The sequence below is a fragment of the Rhizophagus irregularis genome, chromosome 8, assembly GCF_026210795.1.
Source record: "Rhizophagus irregularis chromosome 8, complete sequence".
NCBI classification, from domain to species: Eukaryota; Fungi; Glomeromycota; class Glomeromycetes; order Glomerales; family Glomeraceae; genus Rhizophagus; species Rhizophagus irregularis.
The window spans coordinates 2,870,701-2,891,771 of record NC_089436.1 but is presented as its reverse complement, the minus strand read 5'-3'; the positions used below and the strand labels follow the sequence as shown (position 1 = coordinate 2,891,771).

General features: G+C 28.0%; 5 protein-coding genes across 5 annotated transcripts; 4 read left to right on the top strand and 1 right to left on the bottom strand.

Moving 5' to 3' along the window:
• Nucleotides 1-1,602: 1,602 nt before the first annotated feature.
• On the top strand, nucleotides 1,603-2,040 carry OCT59_028537 (uncharacterized protein; the record flags this gene model as incomplete). Its single annotated transcript, XM_025325685.1, has 1 exon — nucleotides 1,603-2,040. One exon carries the CDS (start codon nucleotides 1,603-1,605, stop codon nucleotides 2,038-2,040), a length of 438 nt encoding a protein of 145 aa, XP_025179969.1.
• A 255-nt stretch (nucleotides 2,041-2,295) lies between these two features.
• OCT59_028536 (uncharacterized protein) lies at nucleotides 2,296-2,781 on the top strand (the record flags this gene model as incomplete). The annotated part of the gene is made up of 2 exons (XM_025325686.2): nucleotides 2,296-2,461; nucleotides 2,519-2,781. 2 exons carry the CDS (start codon nucleotides 2,296-2,298, stop codon nucleotides 2,779-2,781), a joined length of 429 nt encoding a protein of 142 aa, XP_025179970.2.
• A 1,882-nt stretch (nucleotides 2,782-4,663) lies between these two features.
• OCT59_028535 (uncharacterized protein) lies at nucleotides 4,664-7,459 on the bottom strand (the record flags this gene model as incomplete). Its single annotated transcript, XM_066147354.1, has 16 exons — nucleotides 4,664-4,691; nucleotides 4,761-4,935; nucleotides 5,003-5,133; nucleotides 5,220-5,490; nucleotides 5,556-5,614; nucleotides 5,685-5,717; nucleotides 5,783-5,811; nucleotides 5,882-5,976; nucleotides 6,043-6,300; nucleotides 6,375-6,453; nucleotides 6,542-6,552; nucleotides 6,617-6,759; nucleotides 6,832-6,967; nucleotides 7,038-7,071; nucleotides 7,143-7,346; nucleotides 7,427-7,459. 16 exons carry the CDS (start codon nucleotides 7,457-7,459, stop codon nucleotides 4,664-4,666), a joined length of 1,719 nt encoding a protein of 572 aa, XP_065994068.1.
• Nucleotides 7,460-10,457: 2,998 nt separating this feature from the next.
• On the top strand, nucleotides 10,458-13,889 carry OCT59_028534 (uncharacterized protein; the record flags this gene model as incomplete). Its single annotated transcript, XM_066147353.1, has 1 exon — nucleotides 10,458-13,889. The coding sequence occupies one exon, from the start codon at nucleotides 10,458-10,460 to the stop codon at nucleotides 13,887-13,889; it is 3,432 nt and encodes a 1,143-aa protein (XP_065994067.1).
• An 865-nt stretch (nucleotides 13,890-14,754) lies between these two features.
• On the top strand, nucleotides 14,755-15,694 carry OCT59_028533 (uncharacterized protein; the record flags this gene model as incomplete). Its single annotated transcript, XM_025325688.1, has 2 exons — nucleotides 14,755-14,944; nucleotides 15,105-15,694. 2 exons carry the CDS (start codon nucleotides 14,755-14,757, stop codon nucleotides 15,692-15,694), a joined length of 780 nt encoding a protein of 259 aa, XP_025179972.1.
• Nucleotides 15,695-21,071: the final 5,377 nt, after the last annotated feature.

Below are 21,071 nucleotides of genomic sequence, written 5' to 3'. Positions count from 1 at the left end.
CACATGGTCACGTGATGGCAGTGGCCGCGTTGTTTATATTTATCTCAGCGACTTGAAAATTTTTGTGAAAAAACTCTTTCCGATAAACCCAATTTCTATTAAAATGGCGCAGTAGAATATTTTTATTATTACAAAATAGACGTTATTTTTACACTTTTTTTTGCTAGCTAGTACTTTTTTTTTAACTTACAACAACTCGTGAATATATATAAGTCACTCCATATCTTCTAGTATATACACTACTTGGACAAAAGTAACGGGAATTCATATTTATTAATTACTTGAAAATGTACATAATAATAATACCTGAAATTTTTATATGTGATGACGTAGACAATGCAGAATATATATTCAAAATTTCATTATTCTAGCATTCATACAACTACATTAATTAAAGAAAACTCAGAAAGAAATTTTAATAATTATCTATATATTATATAATAAAAATAAACAAATAGTCTGATACTGTCAGTTTATTTGGAATTATACATAATAATGAGACCAGAAATTTTAATATGTGGCAGTACAGGTTCTTAATTAATATATATACATCAAATTACTTTTTTCTAGTTTTTGTTTTTATATGGATTGTATAAAAAATTGAAAGAAAATTAAATTTTAAAAACAATAATACTGTTGCTAATTACTAAATTTCTTTTTTTAATTAACATAGTTGTATGAAGGCTAGAACTATGAAATTTTGAATATATATTCTTTATTATCTATGTTATTACATATTAAAATTTCAAGTATTATTAATATGTATGTTTTTGAGTAATTAATAAAATATGATGAATTCCTGCTACTTTTGTCCAAGTAGTGTACATATGGTAAAAGTTTATACTTTTAATAGAATTATACAGTCAAGTTACAACGTCTTTTTTCATCCCTAACGTAATATACAACCCAGTAGTTATACAAGAGTTTTTTTTTTATTTCTTCTGTCATCCTATTATACCCTTGAAACCTTTGTTTCTTTTACACTTTTATATTTTAAATATAATATAATATTTTACTATCCTTTAATACCATATTTTATTATAAATGTCTTCCAAAAATTTTTTTTTGGAAAAAAAATTCTCAAAAACTCCCTTACAGGTCTCCCTGAAAAAATTTCACGTGACCAAACCAAATAGAACAGGTTATAACAAGATATACGAAATTCGTCGATCGAGGAGCTTCTTTTTTGAGCTCGCCGATCATAACCCGAACACCAATAATATTCACTTAACGATACACACAAATGATTATCAAATGAACACAAAACCTATTAGTTACAATAACATGAGTGGCTTTCCGAATAACAAATACCAAATTAGTTGTATTCTCACACACTTTTTTTCCCTACAAAGAGTTATACCCCGCTGTGTCCAACAAAAATATTTTAATATGCTTCAAAACAAATTATTGGACCGAATTAATATCATTGAATCACGTGGCTCGTTGATGACGACCAGAAATATTTACACTAGAACTTTTTTTAATTTTAGTTACAAAAAATATAGATTTTATTTTGGAATTTTTACACCTTGTTCTCATATTCATTTAGATTCAGACAATTTTTCTAAGTCTGATACATGTAACATTCCTTCTCCTTTTATTATGTCACGTGATAGACGTGCTTGCGTCAATCACCAATCACAATTTTTTAAAACCAATATTTTTCATAATATCAAACCTAAAATTGAATACATAGATAAAGATACTACTCCTGATTTTACAAATAGTAAAACTTCACATGCTAACCTGTTATATTTTAGATGGTTATCTGGACGACCAAAACATATTTTCTCCAAAAGATTAGGTATATCCTATATTTCCTCTTACCATGCTCAGGACAATTCATCTGTCCTCAAATTTCACAACAAACACATGTACAAAAAAAGATTATCAAATCTTGAAAAGATACCAAGTCCTAATCTCCGCACGTGGAAATGGCAAGAAAACCGTTTTGATCGCGCTTGTCATCACGTCTTTAGTAAGATGAAATTACCTCGTGAACGTACTGCTCAACACTTAGATTATTTGGCTATAGGCTGAAAATATTGATTCCTATTCGTTAAATCACAGTATATCAACAAACCCATCAAACACTTATTATACAAGAAGGCTAATGTTATGCCGAACACAGACAACTACAAATTCCATATACCTTTCTACGTAACTAATGATCAACATTCAAAAATAATTAAGGAGAACGTGAATTTTCTTAATGCCTGTCTTCACATTGCTCTGACCTCACAAATTCCTGATGATACAATCCCTTGGGTTGAAACATATAATCTGATTCCTAATATGTTTATACCAGTGAAATACTGTGATATTATCCCAAAAGATCCTATTTACATTTTTACCACTGAAGGTGAAATTTACATCCCACCTGGATCTCGAGAATGGTTCACCTATATGTATAATTTAGAACGAAGAATCAGAAGACAACAACGCTTTGATGAAATTGCTCGTAGATAACAGGCTGAGGTTGATGCTGAATACAAAGCTAAAATTGAACGAAACACAGCAGAGGCTACTTATCATGGCACCACTTTTAAACATTTATGTTCACGCTTACATCATCAAGAGTGCTTAACACACATACAGAATACATATGATGAATATATACGTCATCATATTGCAAACAAGAATCATCCTGACCACATTAATAATGATCGTAAACAGAAAAATCTCAATAGAAATTTAAATAAAATTTTGAGCAATTTAAAAAAAGTAGCTCCCGATACTCATTACGGGATATCAGATGATACTAAAGCCATAGAACGCTGACCTAACAAACACAATTCAACTCGTTTTGATAATTCATCAACAAACATTTCTTTACATCCTCATAAACGTCCTCGCCCTTCTACTGAAAATGTTGATGACTCCTCAGTAGTTGGACCGTCAACTAATACTAATAAATTTTTTATTCATATGTAAATTTTTATACCTTAGGAGTCAAATACCCTTTATCGAGTAGTTTAATCTACATTTTTATTCATTCAATTTTATATATTTTACTCAAAAAACAACTTAAAATAGTGTGAAATATTCCACTTCTTACAGTATTTACAAGTGGCGACTTTGTCGAAAGAAAAATACGGATTCTTAAATTTTTTTCTGGATTGTTTTTTAGGTTTCTTCAACTTTCGGATGGACGGGTTTTACTTTTAGTTTTTCTTTTTTCCATTTAGAAAGTTAGCATAGTCCTAGCTTTTTGAATAGATAGTTCGAAGGGTGAGGTCCCGTAGGGGATTAATGTCTAAAATTCTATACACGTATATTAGTTAATGAACATGTAAATGTTGTTTTTTCTCTTATTTGTAATAGTTTTAGCATACTACTCTTCTAGTAATAAAATAAATAGAAAATTTTTGTGGCCTGATCTCTATTTGTCACCTGCATAAAATGTCACATCCTTTATGCAGTGTAACCAACACTATTAATATTTGTAACACGCGAGGTGGTGTGGTAAGATTATCCCTTCGTGGCACAATCTGAGCCAATCAAATGGCCTCAATCGAAAACAGCACGTTATTGCCTAAATACTATACAATAAGTATATAGTATTTGGTATAATAAATTTTATTTAACGAATTATAAAATGTATATTTTTATTTTAATCTTTACTAGAAAAAATAAATAAATTTATTTGTCATACTCCCATAGACCGAACATGGCTTTTAGCCTACCCAAATTAAGATAACTTCAAAATTCATATACAGTATAACAGATAAAGGCTTTTAGCTACAATAAAATGCTTCACTTCAATTTCAATAATATTAATAATTTCATTAATAGGCGAATTATCCCAACATTTATCATTAAATCCAAATAAGATTTTGGAGTTCCTTTAATATCGAAAAATTTATTATGTAATAATAATATATCATATTTTGGTATAACACTATAATTTGAATCTTCCAAAAAGATTCTGAAAAATTCTTATAAAACGTTTCCCACTATGAAAATTGTGGTGTATGTATCCATGATCATGTATAACTGCTACTTCCAATAATATTTTTCTAATCAAGCTAAAAATATTAGAAGGGGAGAAGATGATAGGGAGAAAGAAAAATGAGAGAAAAGACACTATTAATATAAGATTTGTTTATTTTTTATGATAAAAAACGTTATATCATTTTTTTCACACCCAACGTGCAAAATCAGTCTCATTAATTCTTTGAATTTTTTAATTCTCTAAAAATTAAACATTGAGATTCTCTTATGTTTTTATTATTTTATTACTAAATGAAAATAAATTAATATATTAAAATTTAAATGTTTTAAATTGATTATAGTAGTCTTTATTATAAACAAGAGGTCATTTTCATGGGGGAGTTTGACATACTTTTAAAAAGATCTTTTAAGTGAAAGTTATTGTAAAAAAAAAAAACGACTTCAATTTATAAATATATAAATTGTTGATCTCTCCCTTAACAAAAAGGAGAAATATGGCATGATGAGAAGATGAAGAGGAGTGATGGGAGACGAAAAGAAGTGATGGGAAGAGAATTTTTTATATTAATTTTATAATTTAAATAAAATAACAAAAAATACTTTATTATGAAAGACTAAATGATTTTTTACCAGCTCGTCAGATTGTTTGCTTCATGCTACAACTCCTTGGTCTTTACCAGATTTTGCAACTCCATAACAATTGTGAATATCACAAGATATAAATTGAATTTTTAGCTCTAATAATGAGTTTAATTAGCCAACTTTACATATGTAATAAACTATTGTATAATAAATTTATTACTTACTTTAATATTGCAGCTTCTAAAGGTAATGCTTTTCCATCCCGATTACAATTGGCATGACAAGATTCTGCCACATTGGTATTGTCTGGTGCATTTTGCCAAATATCTAAAGCTATAAATGAATATATAGGATTTAAGGATGCACGTACCCAAGGTTTTGAATAGAATGCAATCCAATCTAAAAAGAGAATTATATTTTTTTTAATATTACAAGATGATTTTAATCAATTCAAAACTTTATAAACCTTTAATAGTAGATTCATCTGATGCTTCTAATTCTTCAAAGATTTGATTGACACGTTCAGTAGTGCTTGCATTGGGAAATTCATACATTAATTTCTTAAGTTGATAAGAATATTTGTTATTTTTTACATTTCTAAAATAAAAAAATAAAGTTTATAAATAAAATAATACAGTATATTATAAGTTTATAAAAATATAAATACAATATATTAACTTTACCTATTGTAATGAATATGACAACTTTTAAAAATATGGAGCAAGTGCTCTTCCCATGTGAGAGAGTTATGTATTTTGTGTAAAGCCATTCCAAGTCCTTTGGCTTGTGCTTGGTCTAAGTCACCCAAAATGCATTTCCATCCTTTTTGATGAATGTGATAAATTTGTGGTTTATTGCCAGTTAGCTGATATATCCAATCAAAGAGTGCATTAAACATTCTTTCATAAGCAATTGCATCAGCAATATTAGTAAAAACATGTGCATAAGTTAAACCTATAAAATTAATAATCAATTAGCTTAGAAATTATATTTAATTTGAAATAATTTTTTAAACTTACTCATATTATGTTGTGAATCATAGCAATTAACTTCAAATTCATTGATGTCTCCTTGAACTCTTTTAAATGAAAGATCAATTTCAAAATATTATAGTTTTGTCCAAGCATGTGCCATAACTTCAGACATACAGATAACCATTATATGCCCATTTGAAAAAGTTGCTATAAAAAATAATGTAACTTTTAATCAAATAATTAATAAAAAAACTAAATAAAATTGATAGTACCTGATTGTTGAACATATCCAAGATATTTTCTTCACATTTCCAAATGTTATAAGTAAGGCCAAGAATACCTTGACCATATAGATGATGTGCTTTTTGAACCTTTGCCACAAGTCTTCGTAACTTATCCATGTTATTCAATGAGGCATGAACCTGAGGTAAATATTCCTTACCAAAGGTAGCTTTTATTAAATTGCCTTTAATAAATAAATTAAATATTATTAACAGTTAATCATATTAATAATAAAATAATTAGGAATTACCTGAAATAAGTTTCCTAGCTGTAATATTTACAAGTTCTTCACTTTCCACCTCAATCATCTTTTTTAATTTCTCAGTAATATCAGAAGGAACATTACTTGGTGGAGGAGGATGATGAGTATGAATACCTTTTGATATAAGTATAACATATGGTGTTTTTTTCAAATCCAATGGTATAATTTTGTAAAATTTATTTTTACACTTGTGTTCAACAATTCTGCCTTCTTTAATTCTATCATCAGAATGCTGATGTAAAAATCCTAAAAAATAAAAATTTGAAAATTTTAATTATATCAAATAAAAAAATTTAATATTTGATAAAACATTTATTTACCACAAGTTTTTCTTCTTGAATTGGACGAAAGAATAACATTACATGAATTTGCTTCTCCAATCTCTCCAATAGATACAAGCTAGTAGTGATATATATTAGCAATTTAAATAAATAATATGCATACTAAAATTATAACTTATGAAATATTGATATACTTATATTCTCACCATTAAATAACCTTCCCAAGAGTTCTGGATCAACATCATTTTTTAGTCTTTCAAAATAATGTTTACCTTTCTTACCCTTATCACACCAATTACTACAACCTATAAACCATTCCTCAGTAGCAGAAGATATCTGCCTTGTTTGTTTTCGAGAAACAAAATGACCTTTACAGTTTCCATTATCATATGGACAATGTATAGCAGTTGTAGCAAGGTATTTTCTAATAAAAAAAAGTAAAAATAAGTATTTTTGCATTTATATTAACTAATGTATTTTATTAATCCATACTTACGTATATGTTTTGGCTTCCTTTGTCCTTTGTTCTAATGCTGCTTCACTAGGAGTTTGGTAAAAGTCTTGATCCATATCAACCTCTGTATGAACTTTATTTCTAAGATCTTCATTAAGATGTTCACATGCCTTTATACCTTGGCATGTACGAATATACTTTTTAACATGGCATCCTAGAAAAGGACACCATCCATATAGATGTATCACCTCCTCCAGAGGGACGACCTTGAAAGTACTGCATCTGCATAAAAAAAATACAAATGATTACCAATTTCTTAAAATATAATATTACAATTTAAATATACTGCTTACATTATTAAATGCTTGTTCATAATTATCCCAAGTTTCAATGTTATATACTATTGCAATTCCTTCAGCAGAAGTTGATGGATATTCCATTGGCAATACAGAATATCTGATTTCGCCAACTCTCATTTTATCTGTTATTAAATTTATATTTTCATTTTCTTTGTCAAGATCAAAATCTCCACTATATTCAGGCAATTCAGCAGATATCTAAAAAAAAAAATAATAACAAATTTATTATTGTTTAACATTTCATGACACTTTTAATTAGGTAAAGAAATATAACTAACATCATCTAATATTTGAGGTGTAGAGCAGCTCATTTTTGTTAAGAAAAGGTAGAAAGGTAGTGTAAAAAAATTCAGAAAAAAGACACGAAAAAAAAGAAAACAACACGAAAATAGCGCAAAAGGAAAGAAGAAAACGCGAAAAAATATAAAAAATTATGCAAATAAAAATGTGGCTATGTTATTAATCTAATCTATGATTAATTTGATGATTCATGTGACTCTTGACTCCTGGAATTTTACCGGACTGAGGATCTGCAAAATCTGTAGAGTCTGCAGTAAAATGCACATGACTGTACTCAGGTAGGCGACCAGACTTGACTGAATAAAGATATACTCCTAAACATATGAGTAAAAAATTTTTAATATTTTTTTTTTTATATTAACCAAATTAATTAATCAGTTATAATCAGTAAGATTATTAATATTATTATTGAATTAACCTCTAATTTTTAGCATAAATTTTATTTTCAGCATTAAAACTCACAGATCCAAATGTACACTAGTTACTATGTAACTAACTGAATTTGGATAATTATTTTTGAGACTGTCGTACTACTGTATAATGTACAACGCACCTTTGATCAGCAAATTGAAATTTTTAGAATAATGAAAGAGTATGAGAAGGTTCAAATTGAAGTCAATAAGGTTTAACCTGAATACATGGGAAAAATCTACTTTATCTCATTTTGTCCCTTCTCCATTTTTTTGTTTTCTTTTTGTCTCTTCATCTCTTTTGCCCTTTTTATTCTTCCCTTCCTTCATTTTTTCCATTGTTTTTCATTTCCTCTTCGTTCCTTCGTCTTTTTCATTTCTTTACACTACCCTTTGTTTCTTTCATTTTTATTCCATTCCCACTTCATCTTTTTCGTTCCTTTACACTATCCTTTGTCATTTTCCATTCCCACTTCTCTTTACACTACCCTTTGTTCCTTTCATTTTTTTATTCCCTTTGCTCCATTTCGTTCCCCTCCATTCTTTTCATTTTTTTCATTCCCACTTGATCTTTTTCGTTCCTTTTGTTTCTTTCACTCCCCCTTTGTTTCTTTTATTCCCTTTTACTCTCCTTATTTTTTCATTCACCCTCATTTTTTTGATTAATTTTTTTATTAATTATTAACTTAATAATTATTTCTTATTTTATATTGCACTTATAACCAACTTAAAAAAAAATATTTGAATAATTAAATGTATTTATAGAATCTATTCATTTCATTTATTATTATTCTTTTGGTACTTAATTTAACTAAACCAGAATTAAAATCTTTATTCAAAAATCTGGTAGTTATTTAGAGAATTTCGGATATGGATTTGGTTATAATAATCTATTATTAAATCAACAATTTCTTCAAAAAAAATATTGATATTTTTACATATTTTATAATTAATTAAATTAATTGATTGATTTTTATGAATTTGAAAAATCAAACTATTTATCCAGCGTTCAATTTAATTGAAAAAAATCTTACTCATCTTTCTATCAACGTCGGTCAATTTTCCTATATCTGATGATATGTTATATTGATTTTTTTTAAAAAAATAATAATTTAGTAAATATATTTAATATAATATTTTATTTTTTATTTAATAATAAAAAAAAAATTTAAAAAAATTTGGGGAAGAAAAAGGATAAAGAAAGAAATCAGTTTAAAAAAAAGGGAAATTTCTGAAAAAAAAGGAATCCGAAAAAAAAAAAATAAGTACGAAAAAAATTCTGAAAAAAAATGACAATAATCCGATCCAAAAGAGTGAAAAAAAAAATTTTTTTTAAAAAAAATAACAATACGGTCTAAAAAAAAAGATCGAAAAAAAAAATAAAATAAATTGGTCTTAAAAGACCAAATTATTTAATATAATTTTTTCAGTTTGAGAAAAAAATTAAACCTAAACGGGAAAAAAATGAGAAAAACCAAATTTTTCAGATTGAAAAAAAAACTAAACTACTATAAAAAAAGGAACCAAAAAAAGTTAAAAATATTTGAAAAAAAAAATCGGACAAAAAAAATTAATAATTTAACTGAAATTGGATTAATTGATTGGAATCGAATAGTTTTTGATCATAAATAGATCAGGTGGAGGCATGTCTCGGGTTTTAATTATATGGCATGGGATTTCAAGTTACACAATTCAAATTATTTATACAGAGACTAATCCAAACGTCAGACAATTTTTTTTTTAATTATATAGATGTTAGTCTATTATTGAGTTTGATACAAAAAAAATGATATTATGATATTAATAATAAAAAGGTAATTGCTATGGCGCCGCAACATTGATCTGATCATCGATCCAAACCTAAATAGTGAAAGAATGTATTCGGGAAAAAAAATTCGGTTTGAAAGAAAAAAACCAAACCGAAAAAGGAAAAGGGAAAAAAAATTTAGATCGGTTGGAAAAAAACCAAAAAAAAAAGTATTTAAAAAATTCCGATTAAAATTTCATTAACCGGAATTGGATTAGATGTACAACATGACTTGCCGATCAAGCGAGTCTTAACTATAAAGAACATGGATCAGCAATTCAAAATTAATTTATACAGGCTAATCTAAACGTTAGTCACACAAACACTTTTTTTTTAATTATATAGATAGATTATATAGATGACGCAAGTAAGCAGTAAAAGATTGCTTGCGTTTGTTTGCATAATTTATGTGAATCTGTCTATTGTTACACTACATTTTTATTGTATTTGTGCCTTTTTTGAAAGTTGCTTTGTAATCGTAATACGATAATGTAGTGTACCCATAACCCATGACGCAATATTTAAAATAGTTCTGGACTTTATTATTAACAAATTTTTTTTTTTTCAAAAAAAAAATATATATATATATATTATTCATAAAGATTTTTCTCAAAAAAAAACACAATCATGACATTAAATAATGACGAAACTTTTTTAAAAGAATTTTTAAAAGGTTTTTATCATCAAATAATAAAAATAAATAATTATAAAAATTTCGAAAATATTTTAAAAGAATGGATAAAAGATTTTTTTAATATTAATGAAAAAAATATTGAAAAAATTCTAAAATTAATGGAAAATCATAATAAAGATAAAGAAAATAATTGGTTCACAAGTTTAATAGGATTTTTTTATGAATATGGTATAGGTGAAACGATCATCATTGATAAAAATAAATCATTAAAATTATATTTATTATCAATTAATAATTATTATAAGAATAAAAAATTAATTTCTATGTATCAATTATTAAATATTATTATTTCAAAATATTTATTATCATTTTATTATTATAAAGATATTATTTTAAATAAGAGAGATTTAATTATAAAAGATTTTGATTATTTTGATAATGTACATCATGTAATGTCACATAATCAAGTTGAAAATTTTAATGGTTTAGAAATAAATATATGTAAAGATGAAATAAGTACTATGGAAAAATATTTTCAATCACAAGATAAAGGTTTAAATGAAATTCAAATAGAAAAGAAAAAGTTAATAATAGAATTAAATAATTTAGGTTATTGTTATCAACATGGTGTAGGAAAAAAGAAAGATGAATTTAAAGCATTTGAATTTTATTTAAAATCTGCAGAAGGTGGAAATTCTGATGCTCAAAATAATTTAGGTTATTGTTATCAAAATGGAATTGGTATAACAAAAGATGAGAAAAAAGCATTTGAATTGTACTTAAAAGCTGCTAATAAAGGTGATTTACATGCACAATATAATTTGGGTGTTTGTTATCAAAATGGAATGGGAGTCAATAAAGATAACATATTAGCCTTTGAATGGTATCTTAAATCAGCTAAAGGAGAATATTCACCAGCACAATATATATTAGGTAATTATTACCAAAACGAGATTGAAATAAAAAAAGATTTAAAAAAAGCTATTTATTGGTACAGTAAAGCAGCAGATAATGGAAATAAATTCGCACAATTTAATTTAGGTAATTATTATAAAAGTAATAAAAGTGTAGAAAATTATAGTAAAAAAGCTTTTGAATACTATAAAAAATCAGCTGATCAAGAATATTTAGAAGCTCAATTTGAATTAGGATGTTGTTATGATAATGGAATTGGTATTGAAATTAATAAAATTAAAGCATTTAAATTATATAATATAGCAGCTAAAAAAGAGCATACTATTGCTCAATATAATCTTGGAATTTTATATAAAAATGGTGAAGGTACAGGAATAGATTTAGAAAAATCAGTTTATTGGTTTAACAAAGCTGCAGAAAATGGATATAAAATCGCACAATACGACTTAGGACGTCATTATCAATTTGGAATAGGAGTTGAAAAAGATGTAGTTAAAGCAATTGAATATTATAAAAAATCAGCTGATCAAGGATATTTAGATGCTCAGTTTGAACTTGGTTATTGTTATGACAAAGGGATCGGAATAGAAGTTAATAAAACAAAAGCATTTGAATTATATAAGATTGCTGCTGAAAAAGAGAATAATTCAGCACAAAATAATTTAGGATTATTATATGAAGATGGTGAAGGAACTGAAAAGAATTTAGAAAAAGCTGTTTACTGGTATGATAGAGCAGCAAAAAATAAATGTAAAGAAGCACAATATAATTTAGGCAGATGTTATCAAGGTGGAAATGGTGTAGAGAAAGATGAAAGACAAGCTTTTGAATATTATAAAAAATCGGCTGATCAAAATTATTTAAGTGCACAACTTAAGTTAGGATACTGTTATATCAATGGAATTGGAATTGAAGTTAATAAAGTAAAAGCATTAGAGATATATAATATTCTTGCTGAAAAGGGATCCATTATTGCACAAAATAATTTAGGATTATTATTTGAATATGGTGAAGGAACTGAAAAGAATTTAGAAAAAGCTATCTACTGGTATGACAAAGCAGCAGAAAATGAATGTAAAGAAGCACAATATAATTTAGGTAGATGTTACCAAGATGGAAATGGTGTAGAGAAAGATGAAAAAAAAGCAATTGAGTATTATGAAAAATCAGCTGATCAAGGACATTTAGATGCTCAATTTGAACTTGGATATAGTTATAGTAATGGAATTGGAATTGAAATTAATAAGGAAAAAGCATTTGAGCTATATAATATAGCTGCTGAAAAAGGACATATCATAGGACAAAATAATTTAGGATTGTTATATGAGAATGGTGAAGGAACTGAAAAGAATATAGGAAAAGCTATCTACTGGTATGACAAGGCAGCAGAAAATAAATGCAAGGAAGCACAATATAATCTAGGTAGATGTTATCAAAATGGAAATGGTATAGAAAAAAACGAAATAAAAGCTTTTGAGTATTACAAGAAATCAGCTGATCAAGGATATCTATATGCTCAATTTGAACTCGGATATTGTTATGATAAAGGAATTGGAATTGATATTGATAAAGCAAAAGCATTTGAATTATATAAAATTGTTGCAGAAAAAGGAAACAATCACGCACAAAACAATCTTGGTAACTTATATAAATATGGTGAAGGTACAAAAATTGATTTAGATAAAGCTATTTACTGGTATATGAGAGCTGTAGAAAATGGAAATGAAGTAGCAACCTATAGTCTAGGAAGATGTTATCAAAATGGAGAAGGTGTTGAAAAAGATGAAAGTAAAGCATTTGAATATTATAAAAAATCAGCTGATAAAGGATTTTTAAATGCTCAATTTGCACTTGGATATTGTTATTTTAAAGGAATTGGAGTTGAAGTTAATAAAATAAAAGCATTTGAGCTGTATGAGATGGCTGCTGAAAAAGGACATGGAACTGCTCAAAATAACCTTGGATATTTATATATAAAGGGCGAGGGATTTGAAAAGAATTTGGAAAGAGCTATTTATTGGTTTCAAAAATCGGCAGAAAATGGTGATGAAGTTGCATGTGACAACTTAGCTATATGTTATGAATTAGGAGTAGGCGCTGATAAAAATGAAGTCAAAGCATTCGAATTATATAATAAATCAGCTGAAAAAGGATATGTAAATGCATTATTTCATCTTGGATATTGTTATGTAAATGGAATTGGAACAATAATTAATAAGAAAAAAGGGTTTGAGTTATATAATGAAGCAACTGAGAAGGGAAATAATAGTGAATTACTTAAGTCATTTTACGAAAATGAAGAAGAATTAGTAAAAGATTTAAATGAAGTCAAATATTGGTATCAAAAATCAGCAGAAAATGATAATAAATCAGCATTATTTAAATTAGGAGAGATTTATGAATTAGGAAAAAGTGTTAATAAAAATGAAGCTAGAGCATTTGATTATTATAATCAAGCAGCTGAAAGAGGATGTATAAATGGAAAATATAAAATTGGAAATTATTTTTGTCACGGAATTATAGTTGACGTTAATAAAGAAAAGGCATTTGATTTATATAAAGCAGCAGCTGAAGGAGGAAATTGTGACGCAGAAAAATGTCTTGCATTATTATTGCACGAACAAAGTGAAGTACAAGAAGTACAAGAAGTACAAGAATGTTTGAATGAAGGTTAATATTTAGAGGTCAAAGATTGGAAATTTCTTTAAAACAAATGATTTAAATTAAAGACTAAAATTAATATAGTAATTTATTAATTTGGTTTGTTGCTAGTATTGATGTTTATCAATTGTAAATTATTCATAATTTTAACTTTCATAGTTAATAAATTATACTTATTTATATATTCAATATGACTAGTGTAAAAGATCTATTATTTTTCGTTTCAACTTCCATCATTTTATATACTTAAAAGTTAATAATAAATCAATTTTTTTACTGTTGAATTAAAATTATGCGACTCCCTTGCTTAATAAATATTTAAATTTCACGTGATACATGATAAACGTCTCTAGAGAATATACTTGAATGAATCAAAATCACTACAACCGAATACGCCACGATTGTCTTTTAAAGGTTCAACCGTTTTCTTCCCGTCGTCTACGAAAAGTGAAGCGATGGGAATTTCAACAGCTATTATCGTTTCACCATATAACTGTAGTTTAAACATTTATACGGATTCTGCTAGTTGTATTAACGTTTTTGAAACTCTCCTTAATTCACCAATTATCAGCCCTAGACAAAAATTGAAACAAACTAATTTTCTTATTTGGGATTTAATATTTTTCTTAATTAAGGAAAAACATTTATTAATCACCTTACGCAAAGTGAAAGGACATGGCGATGATGATAATAATAACATAGGCACATAGCCGATACACTCGCAAAGGCAGGGGCTCATATTAAAGATCCATCATAGTTAACCATAAATTTTTTTATCAACAAATTCCTGGGATCGTCTCGTGGAATAATAAGCACGTGATCGGTCGCAACGTAAGAAAATGGTCCCAAAATGTTATTCAACCACTGATCTTTAATTCCATGGTCAACAACACTTCGTTAACACCTATAAAACAACAGATTATTGATGGTGATATCGATTGGACTTTTACTAAAGAATGGTTAAACCACAATCCTACTGATGCTCCTTGTAGTGCTAAATTATCAAAACGACAAGGTGCAAGGTTGAAAAAATGTAATTTTATATATCCGACGATTGATATTCAACAACGTAATTATCCCCGCTTATATCCTTTAGGAAAAATTCCCTGTATTGAATGCAAAATATGAAGGATAACAATGAACATGTGGGCTTATGCCCGGCACACACCGATGACATACATCACATTTTGAGTGAACAAAGAAAAACTTTATATTAATCTTGATTAAAGAACATGTTAATGAAAAGGACCACGCTTTGGAAGAGACTATTAATAGTTCTCGATTATTTGACGTAAATTTTGTCGGATCGTTACCTACCGACCATCCTTGTTACCTATTAATTCATCATTTGGTGTCAAGTGACCTAACGTTAATTTTTTACAATTATATAACGGATAAAAAATCACGATTTTCGATTTTTATCAAATTTATGAACATTATTATGGAAAAAATTGATTTATCAATTTGGAATTGTCGTAACGCTCACGTCAAGGAATGGGAACGGAATCTCTCTATTACGAAAGTCAAAAAGAAATTTTATAGACGACGTTACCATTCAAACGATAACTCTTCTCCGCCTGATAACATCCAATCTGATTCAACCTTGCGTCGTACCTATACTCATAGACAAATTCCTACCATCCCGTATAGTCGCACGGGTGAATTTTATAATAATGAAGTCCATATTAGATGGACTTCCAGTAATTTTTTACATTCAAGGCCTTGGACCACTCATCGTGATAATTTTTGGTTTGATAATATAGATTTATTTTCTTCTTTTAATTATAATATTATAGGAAATTATATAAATACTAGATAGTATTGTTATGTGTGCTCTCATATTTTATTTTTTTCCGGGCTGGCACGTGAGTTCTGGTGACGATCTTGGATCTGATCCATTTCTCATTTATCTTCAAGGTCAGGAGACATCGCCTCCGTAGGCGGTTTGATTGTTAGCGATAGAATTACTTTCGGCTCATTTATATGTTGTCCTTGTAATTTGTACTTCAATTGGGTTACATCTGAAACATAAAAATAAAAATAAAAAATAAATCAAAATCACTACAACTAATAAACAAATATAAATATTAAAGCATAGCCTGCACTATCAAATTTCTTTAGATGGATGGTACCTGTTTGGATTCCAGTTCACATTATATGATACATTAGACAATATGACAGTGAAAGGAAATTGAATGAATTACTTTGATTCACATGATCAAGGTTCTGTATTTACGAAATTTATAACCTCAAATTATGAAAAAGTGGTTGAAGAAGCAAGTCAGAAAACAAGAAACATTTCAAAGAATTTCTCATAGCTATCTATATCGTAAGTATTATGCAAAAGTATTATCTAAATTGAAAGGCAAATACAAATGTTCGCTGTGTATGCAAAAAATGTCTTTGTTACACTTAAATTTATTATTATTTACTGTTAAATTGTCAAATTATATAAGGATGGATTTAATGTCTCATTTCTAATTTCGTTTGTGATTGTTGTGCTTCAAAATATAGCGATTAAAATTAATTTAAACAGGAATATATTAGTAGCTTATTAATGATAAGAAGTTTTTTATAGACTAAGAAAACTCTAATAATAGTATTTTTGTAATAATAATCATTTTTTAAAAGTTTTTATGGTTTTAACTAGCATTTAATAAAATTGTTAAATGAAAACGCCCTGTTAGCGAAAATATTCAAAATAAAAATGTAAGTTTACATAGTTCAACCAAAACATATTTTTCTTTAGCATGTTTTATTGTATATTTCATAATATAAAATACATTATCTTATGTACATAAAAAATATATACTGATGGATAGTATAGTTATTTTATAGCGGAATTGTGAAATCATGATACTCCAGTGACTCCGTGAAATAACTATTTTATATCACAGTTCCGACCATAAAAATCTTTAATATACCTTTTTAACTAATAATTTTCTTGTCCAATACTAAACTTTTTATCCACCTTTTAATAAACATTGTGAGAATATCAAGAAAAAAGTATCATGAATTATTATTAGGAACCGTGGGATAAAAAATAAGATTTTTACTTCAAATCACCGGGGGTGATTATCACCGTTGGCCGGAATTATCAAATTTTACTGGCACTATATTTTTTAATGCTAGTAGATCATCATAATTTTATATATTTTTTACACTAAATACAATTATGTCTGTGTACTTTATTATCATATATACGTACTATATAACTTCATACGCTCATATACATTTATACACAAAATTTTCCCCAAATCCAATTAATTATAAAGATATCATGAATGTAAAAAACGTATTAATTTAAATAAAAAGCTATATATTTAACAAATAACATAATATTACTAAGTCAATATTAAATGTAACCTCAAACAGAATGAGAAACGAATAAGAAAAAATAGCTACATATATAATTAAAAGAAAAAAGAAAACAACAAGAATAAAAAGAAAAATAACCAAAAATAAAACTAAAAAAAAAAGAAAAACTCTATAATTGAAAAGTTCTATTTGTCTATGGGAGTAAAAATCTATATCCCAGCTCACATCTTCAACTGCCCTTCAGAATTACCCTGATTAATAGCCATAATTGCATAAGAAGTAAGAATTTCACTGGCGCCAACGTTAAGACACCTATTTTAAAGAACAAAATTTACAAATTTTTTAGTCACTATCACCTCATACCATATGAGGTTTACCACCCTGTTAATTATGCCTAAGCAGGGAACCCCAGGACACCCATGTGGCCATCATAGGATCTATGGTAAATGGACTCATATAATATTCAATAACAATAATTAAGTAAGTGACATGGCATAGGAGATATGTGTCATTTCAAACGGGAACCTGGCCTTCCCTTCCATATGGATCAGCTTGGGGATCACCTATATGGCATCATTGTAGCTATGGCTTCGTGCACAGAAGCAGATAGCTACTAGCCTGTAGCAAATGGTACGTACTACGAGCACATAAACCCCTATGTCAATCATAACAGTTCACCATCCGGAAGACTTTCAGTGAACCCTGCAGTGTTACACCTACACATACGTCCATCCGGCGAACTATTATAATTATACTTACCACTTAATGATTCAACCTAGCCTCGTTTAGTGTTAGCTAGTCCCCTATCGAAGGAGCTCTAGTAGTAGAAGAGGATCCGCAGGAGAATGAGAAGAACGGAACCAGAAGCTGGAGCGTGAATAGAGGCTTTAAGAGAAGAGTTTTCCAGAGCGGTAAGTTCGGCGGTATTTTGAATATTCATTACTTCCTATACAAGCTCTATTGAGAAGGAAAAACAAGTGAATATTCGCGATGCGTAACCAAAGGAAGAATGATAACAGTAATAAAACTGCAGTATCGTAAATATAGTAGGTACCAAATTTGGCAAGAACCACAAAACGTCTAAACTTACAAACAAGTTTTTAATAGCTAATGAAACTCATTACCCATATGTTGTCCAAAGGCAGTAAATACAGTTCTTGATGTTGATCTATCTTTTTTTCCGTTTTAGTATTTACTTGCGCGTGAAAAAAGGTACTTGAAAAAAAAGGTATTTACTTGCGCGTGAAAAAAAGATATTTACTTACGCGTGAAAAAAGGTATTCACTTTCGCGTGAAAAAAAAGGTATTTATTGTATTTATTTGCGCGTGAAAACAAAGGTATTTCTCTTGCGCGTGAAAAAAAGATATTTACTTACGCGTGAAAAAAAGGTATTCACTTGCGCGTAAAAAAAGGTATTTATTGTATTTATTTGCGCGTGAAAAAAAAGGTATTTATTTGCGTGTGAAAAAAAGGTATTTGTTAGATATTTATTTGAAAAGAAAATATTTATAAAAAAAATATTTAGTTGTGTTTGAAGGAGGAATGAAAGAGATGGAGGAGAGATATGTATTAAGAAAAAGAAAAGAACTGTATAAATATTATTTTTTTTGTTGTACAATGATCAAATGATATCAATATCTGCAATCAATTAAATCAATTACTCAACAATATCAATACGTATGGTTATATTGTAGCTTTTATTTACCTAATCATGACGTATTTACCTTTATATACATCTTTTTATTCATATGAATAATTATAATTAACTTTTAACAACTTAATAAAATCGGTGGTTTGTGTTAGTTTGTGTCTGTCTCCTATTATAATTATAAGATTTACTAAATACTTCATTAACTCCATCAAATCCTAGAAGTCTATAACTTCATAATCTTAATCCTTATTCTCCTTTTTTATCTGTTGTTTTCCTTTTTATTACCCTTTTTTTAATAATAAAGTACGTGTAAGACAATTCATTTCACTTACAAATTTAAATTTCAATAAATTTCCTTTTAGAGAGGAATTAATTGTTTACAAAATAATAATAAAAAAAATTTTTTTATTTTAAGTATTGATTTTTGTTATTGATTGATATACAAAATACTAACAAAATATGACAAATAAACATTATTAAGCAACAAGAGTTCATGATTAAAGGGGAGTTAACACTATAAAATGTAAAATATATTAAATGTGATTTATTTTGAACTTGTTCATTTCTAACAAATCACGACATTCGAATTATAATGAATATTTTTTAACCATAATTGACCATTTACAGTCGTAATAAAACTCGTTGAGTTACAAAGAAAATGAATACTTGGGATAGTTATGTATTAGTTTAGCTTTGTATAGATTAGCAAGGTTGTAAAGTTATGTAGTTAAATAGTTGTACTCAAAACAATAAAGATTAGTCTATTGTATTATAAAGATTCTCAGTTTATAATAACAATAAGTTTCGAATAATATTAAATATTATTTATGTTTTTATTTTATTTGATTTTTTACATGTAGACAATGACGGAGGTCCAACGAGCCTGAAGGATAGAGCCCTTACAAAAGGTTAAACTACAATACCTATCTGAACGTTAAAACCCAACCTCCTCCGAAAAAGTGATCGTATTGCCTGTTATTTATAAAAAACAAACGCTAGGCATGACCTGCATTGTACATAAGAGAAAAAAAATAAAAAAAGAAAGAAAAAAACCCTCGACACGATAAACCCGGACGCTGAAAAAATTTTCTATCATTTATAACTGCTATTGTACGTAAAAGAGCTATATAAAGCCCACTAACTTCCACCACGAAATAAAATGAAAAAGCTGGGAACAGAAAGAGGGTGTATTCTGAGAGCCACCGATGTTTCGTAAGTGACTCTGTGATGGGGTTGTAGTTAGATTCTAGGTTGGATTTTCTCAGTAAGAGCTGTCAACGAATAGTGAGGAGATCTTCGTATGATACTTATCACGTGGTTGTTTACAGAAAAGTTCTGGAAGGTTTTGCTTTTTATATATAAAATCAATATAAGTAAGTTTCTTTGTATAAAAATTTCCCCAAATAGGAAATTTCAGCGATGTTAGCGTGTAAATGTATCGGTTCGATTTCGAGCTATGATGTATCAAAATGTTCGTGGTACATTTTCATAAGGGGTAAGTTATCTTGTTGAGTTGTTGTGCATGTGACTAAGCCGATCCAAAGAGGCCTGGTCTAAGGTATGGGCAAAAGTTTGTATAATCCACAAGTCAATATATTGCGGTTTAAGTTTGTATATACTGCCTTTTTTAGGGAACCCATCAGGGTTTAAGTAGTAAAATTGTGCGTGGTGTATTGCGATGGTTTTCACGTTCTTTTTGAGGAATCCAGAGGCTACAAGTCGGAGCAGAAATAAGGCCGTGGCCAGAACTTAGACTTTCAGACATGGCGAGAGCGTCTAGGTCTGGATATATTATGTCCATCTTTCCTGAAAGTCGGAGGGTAAGTTAGAGGAGTACTTTCCATCAGAGGCCACCCCGTGATCCTCTCTCCTCGTAGATATTTATTTATTTATTTATTTTTGGTGAGTTACTGCGGAAATTTAATAAAAATGATGGAAAGCGGAAAGAGTTTTTTTTTTCATAATAGTAATATCAAAGGTAATAACCAAAAGTTTCGAAGTTACGTGATATATATTATTACGTGACACCTGTGCTTGAGCACCAGTTGTAAATATCAATTATGCCATGAATTTATGAATTTGATCGATCAGTTACTGCGACTTCATAACAATATTAAAATATGACGAATTGTGCGACAATATCGGAATCAATCACTCCCGAAAATGAATATAAATTTACTAAGATCGGCGTAATAACAACAATTTGATACCTCCCCTTTTAACATA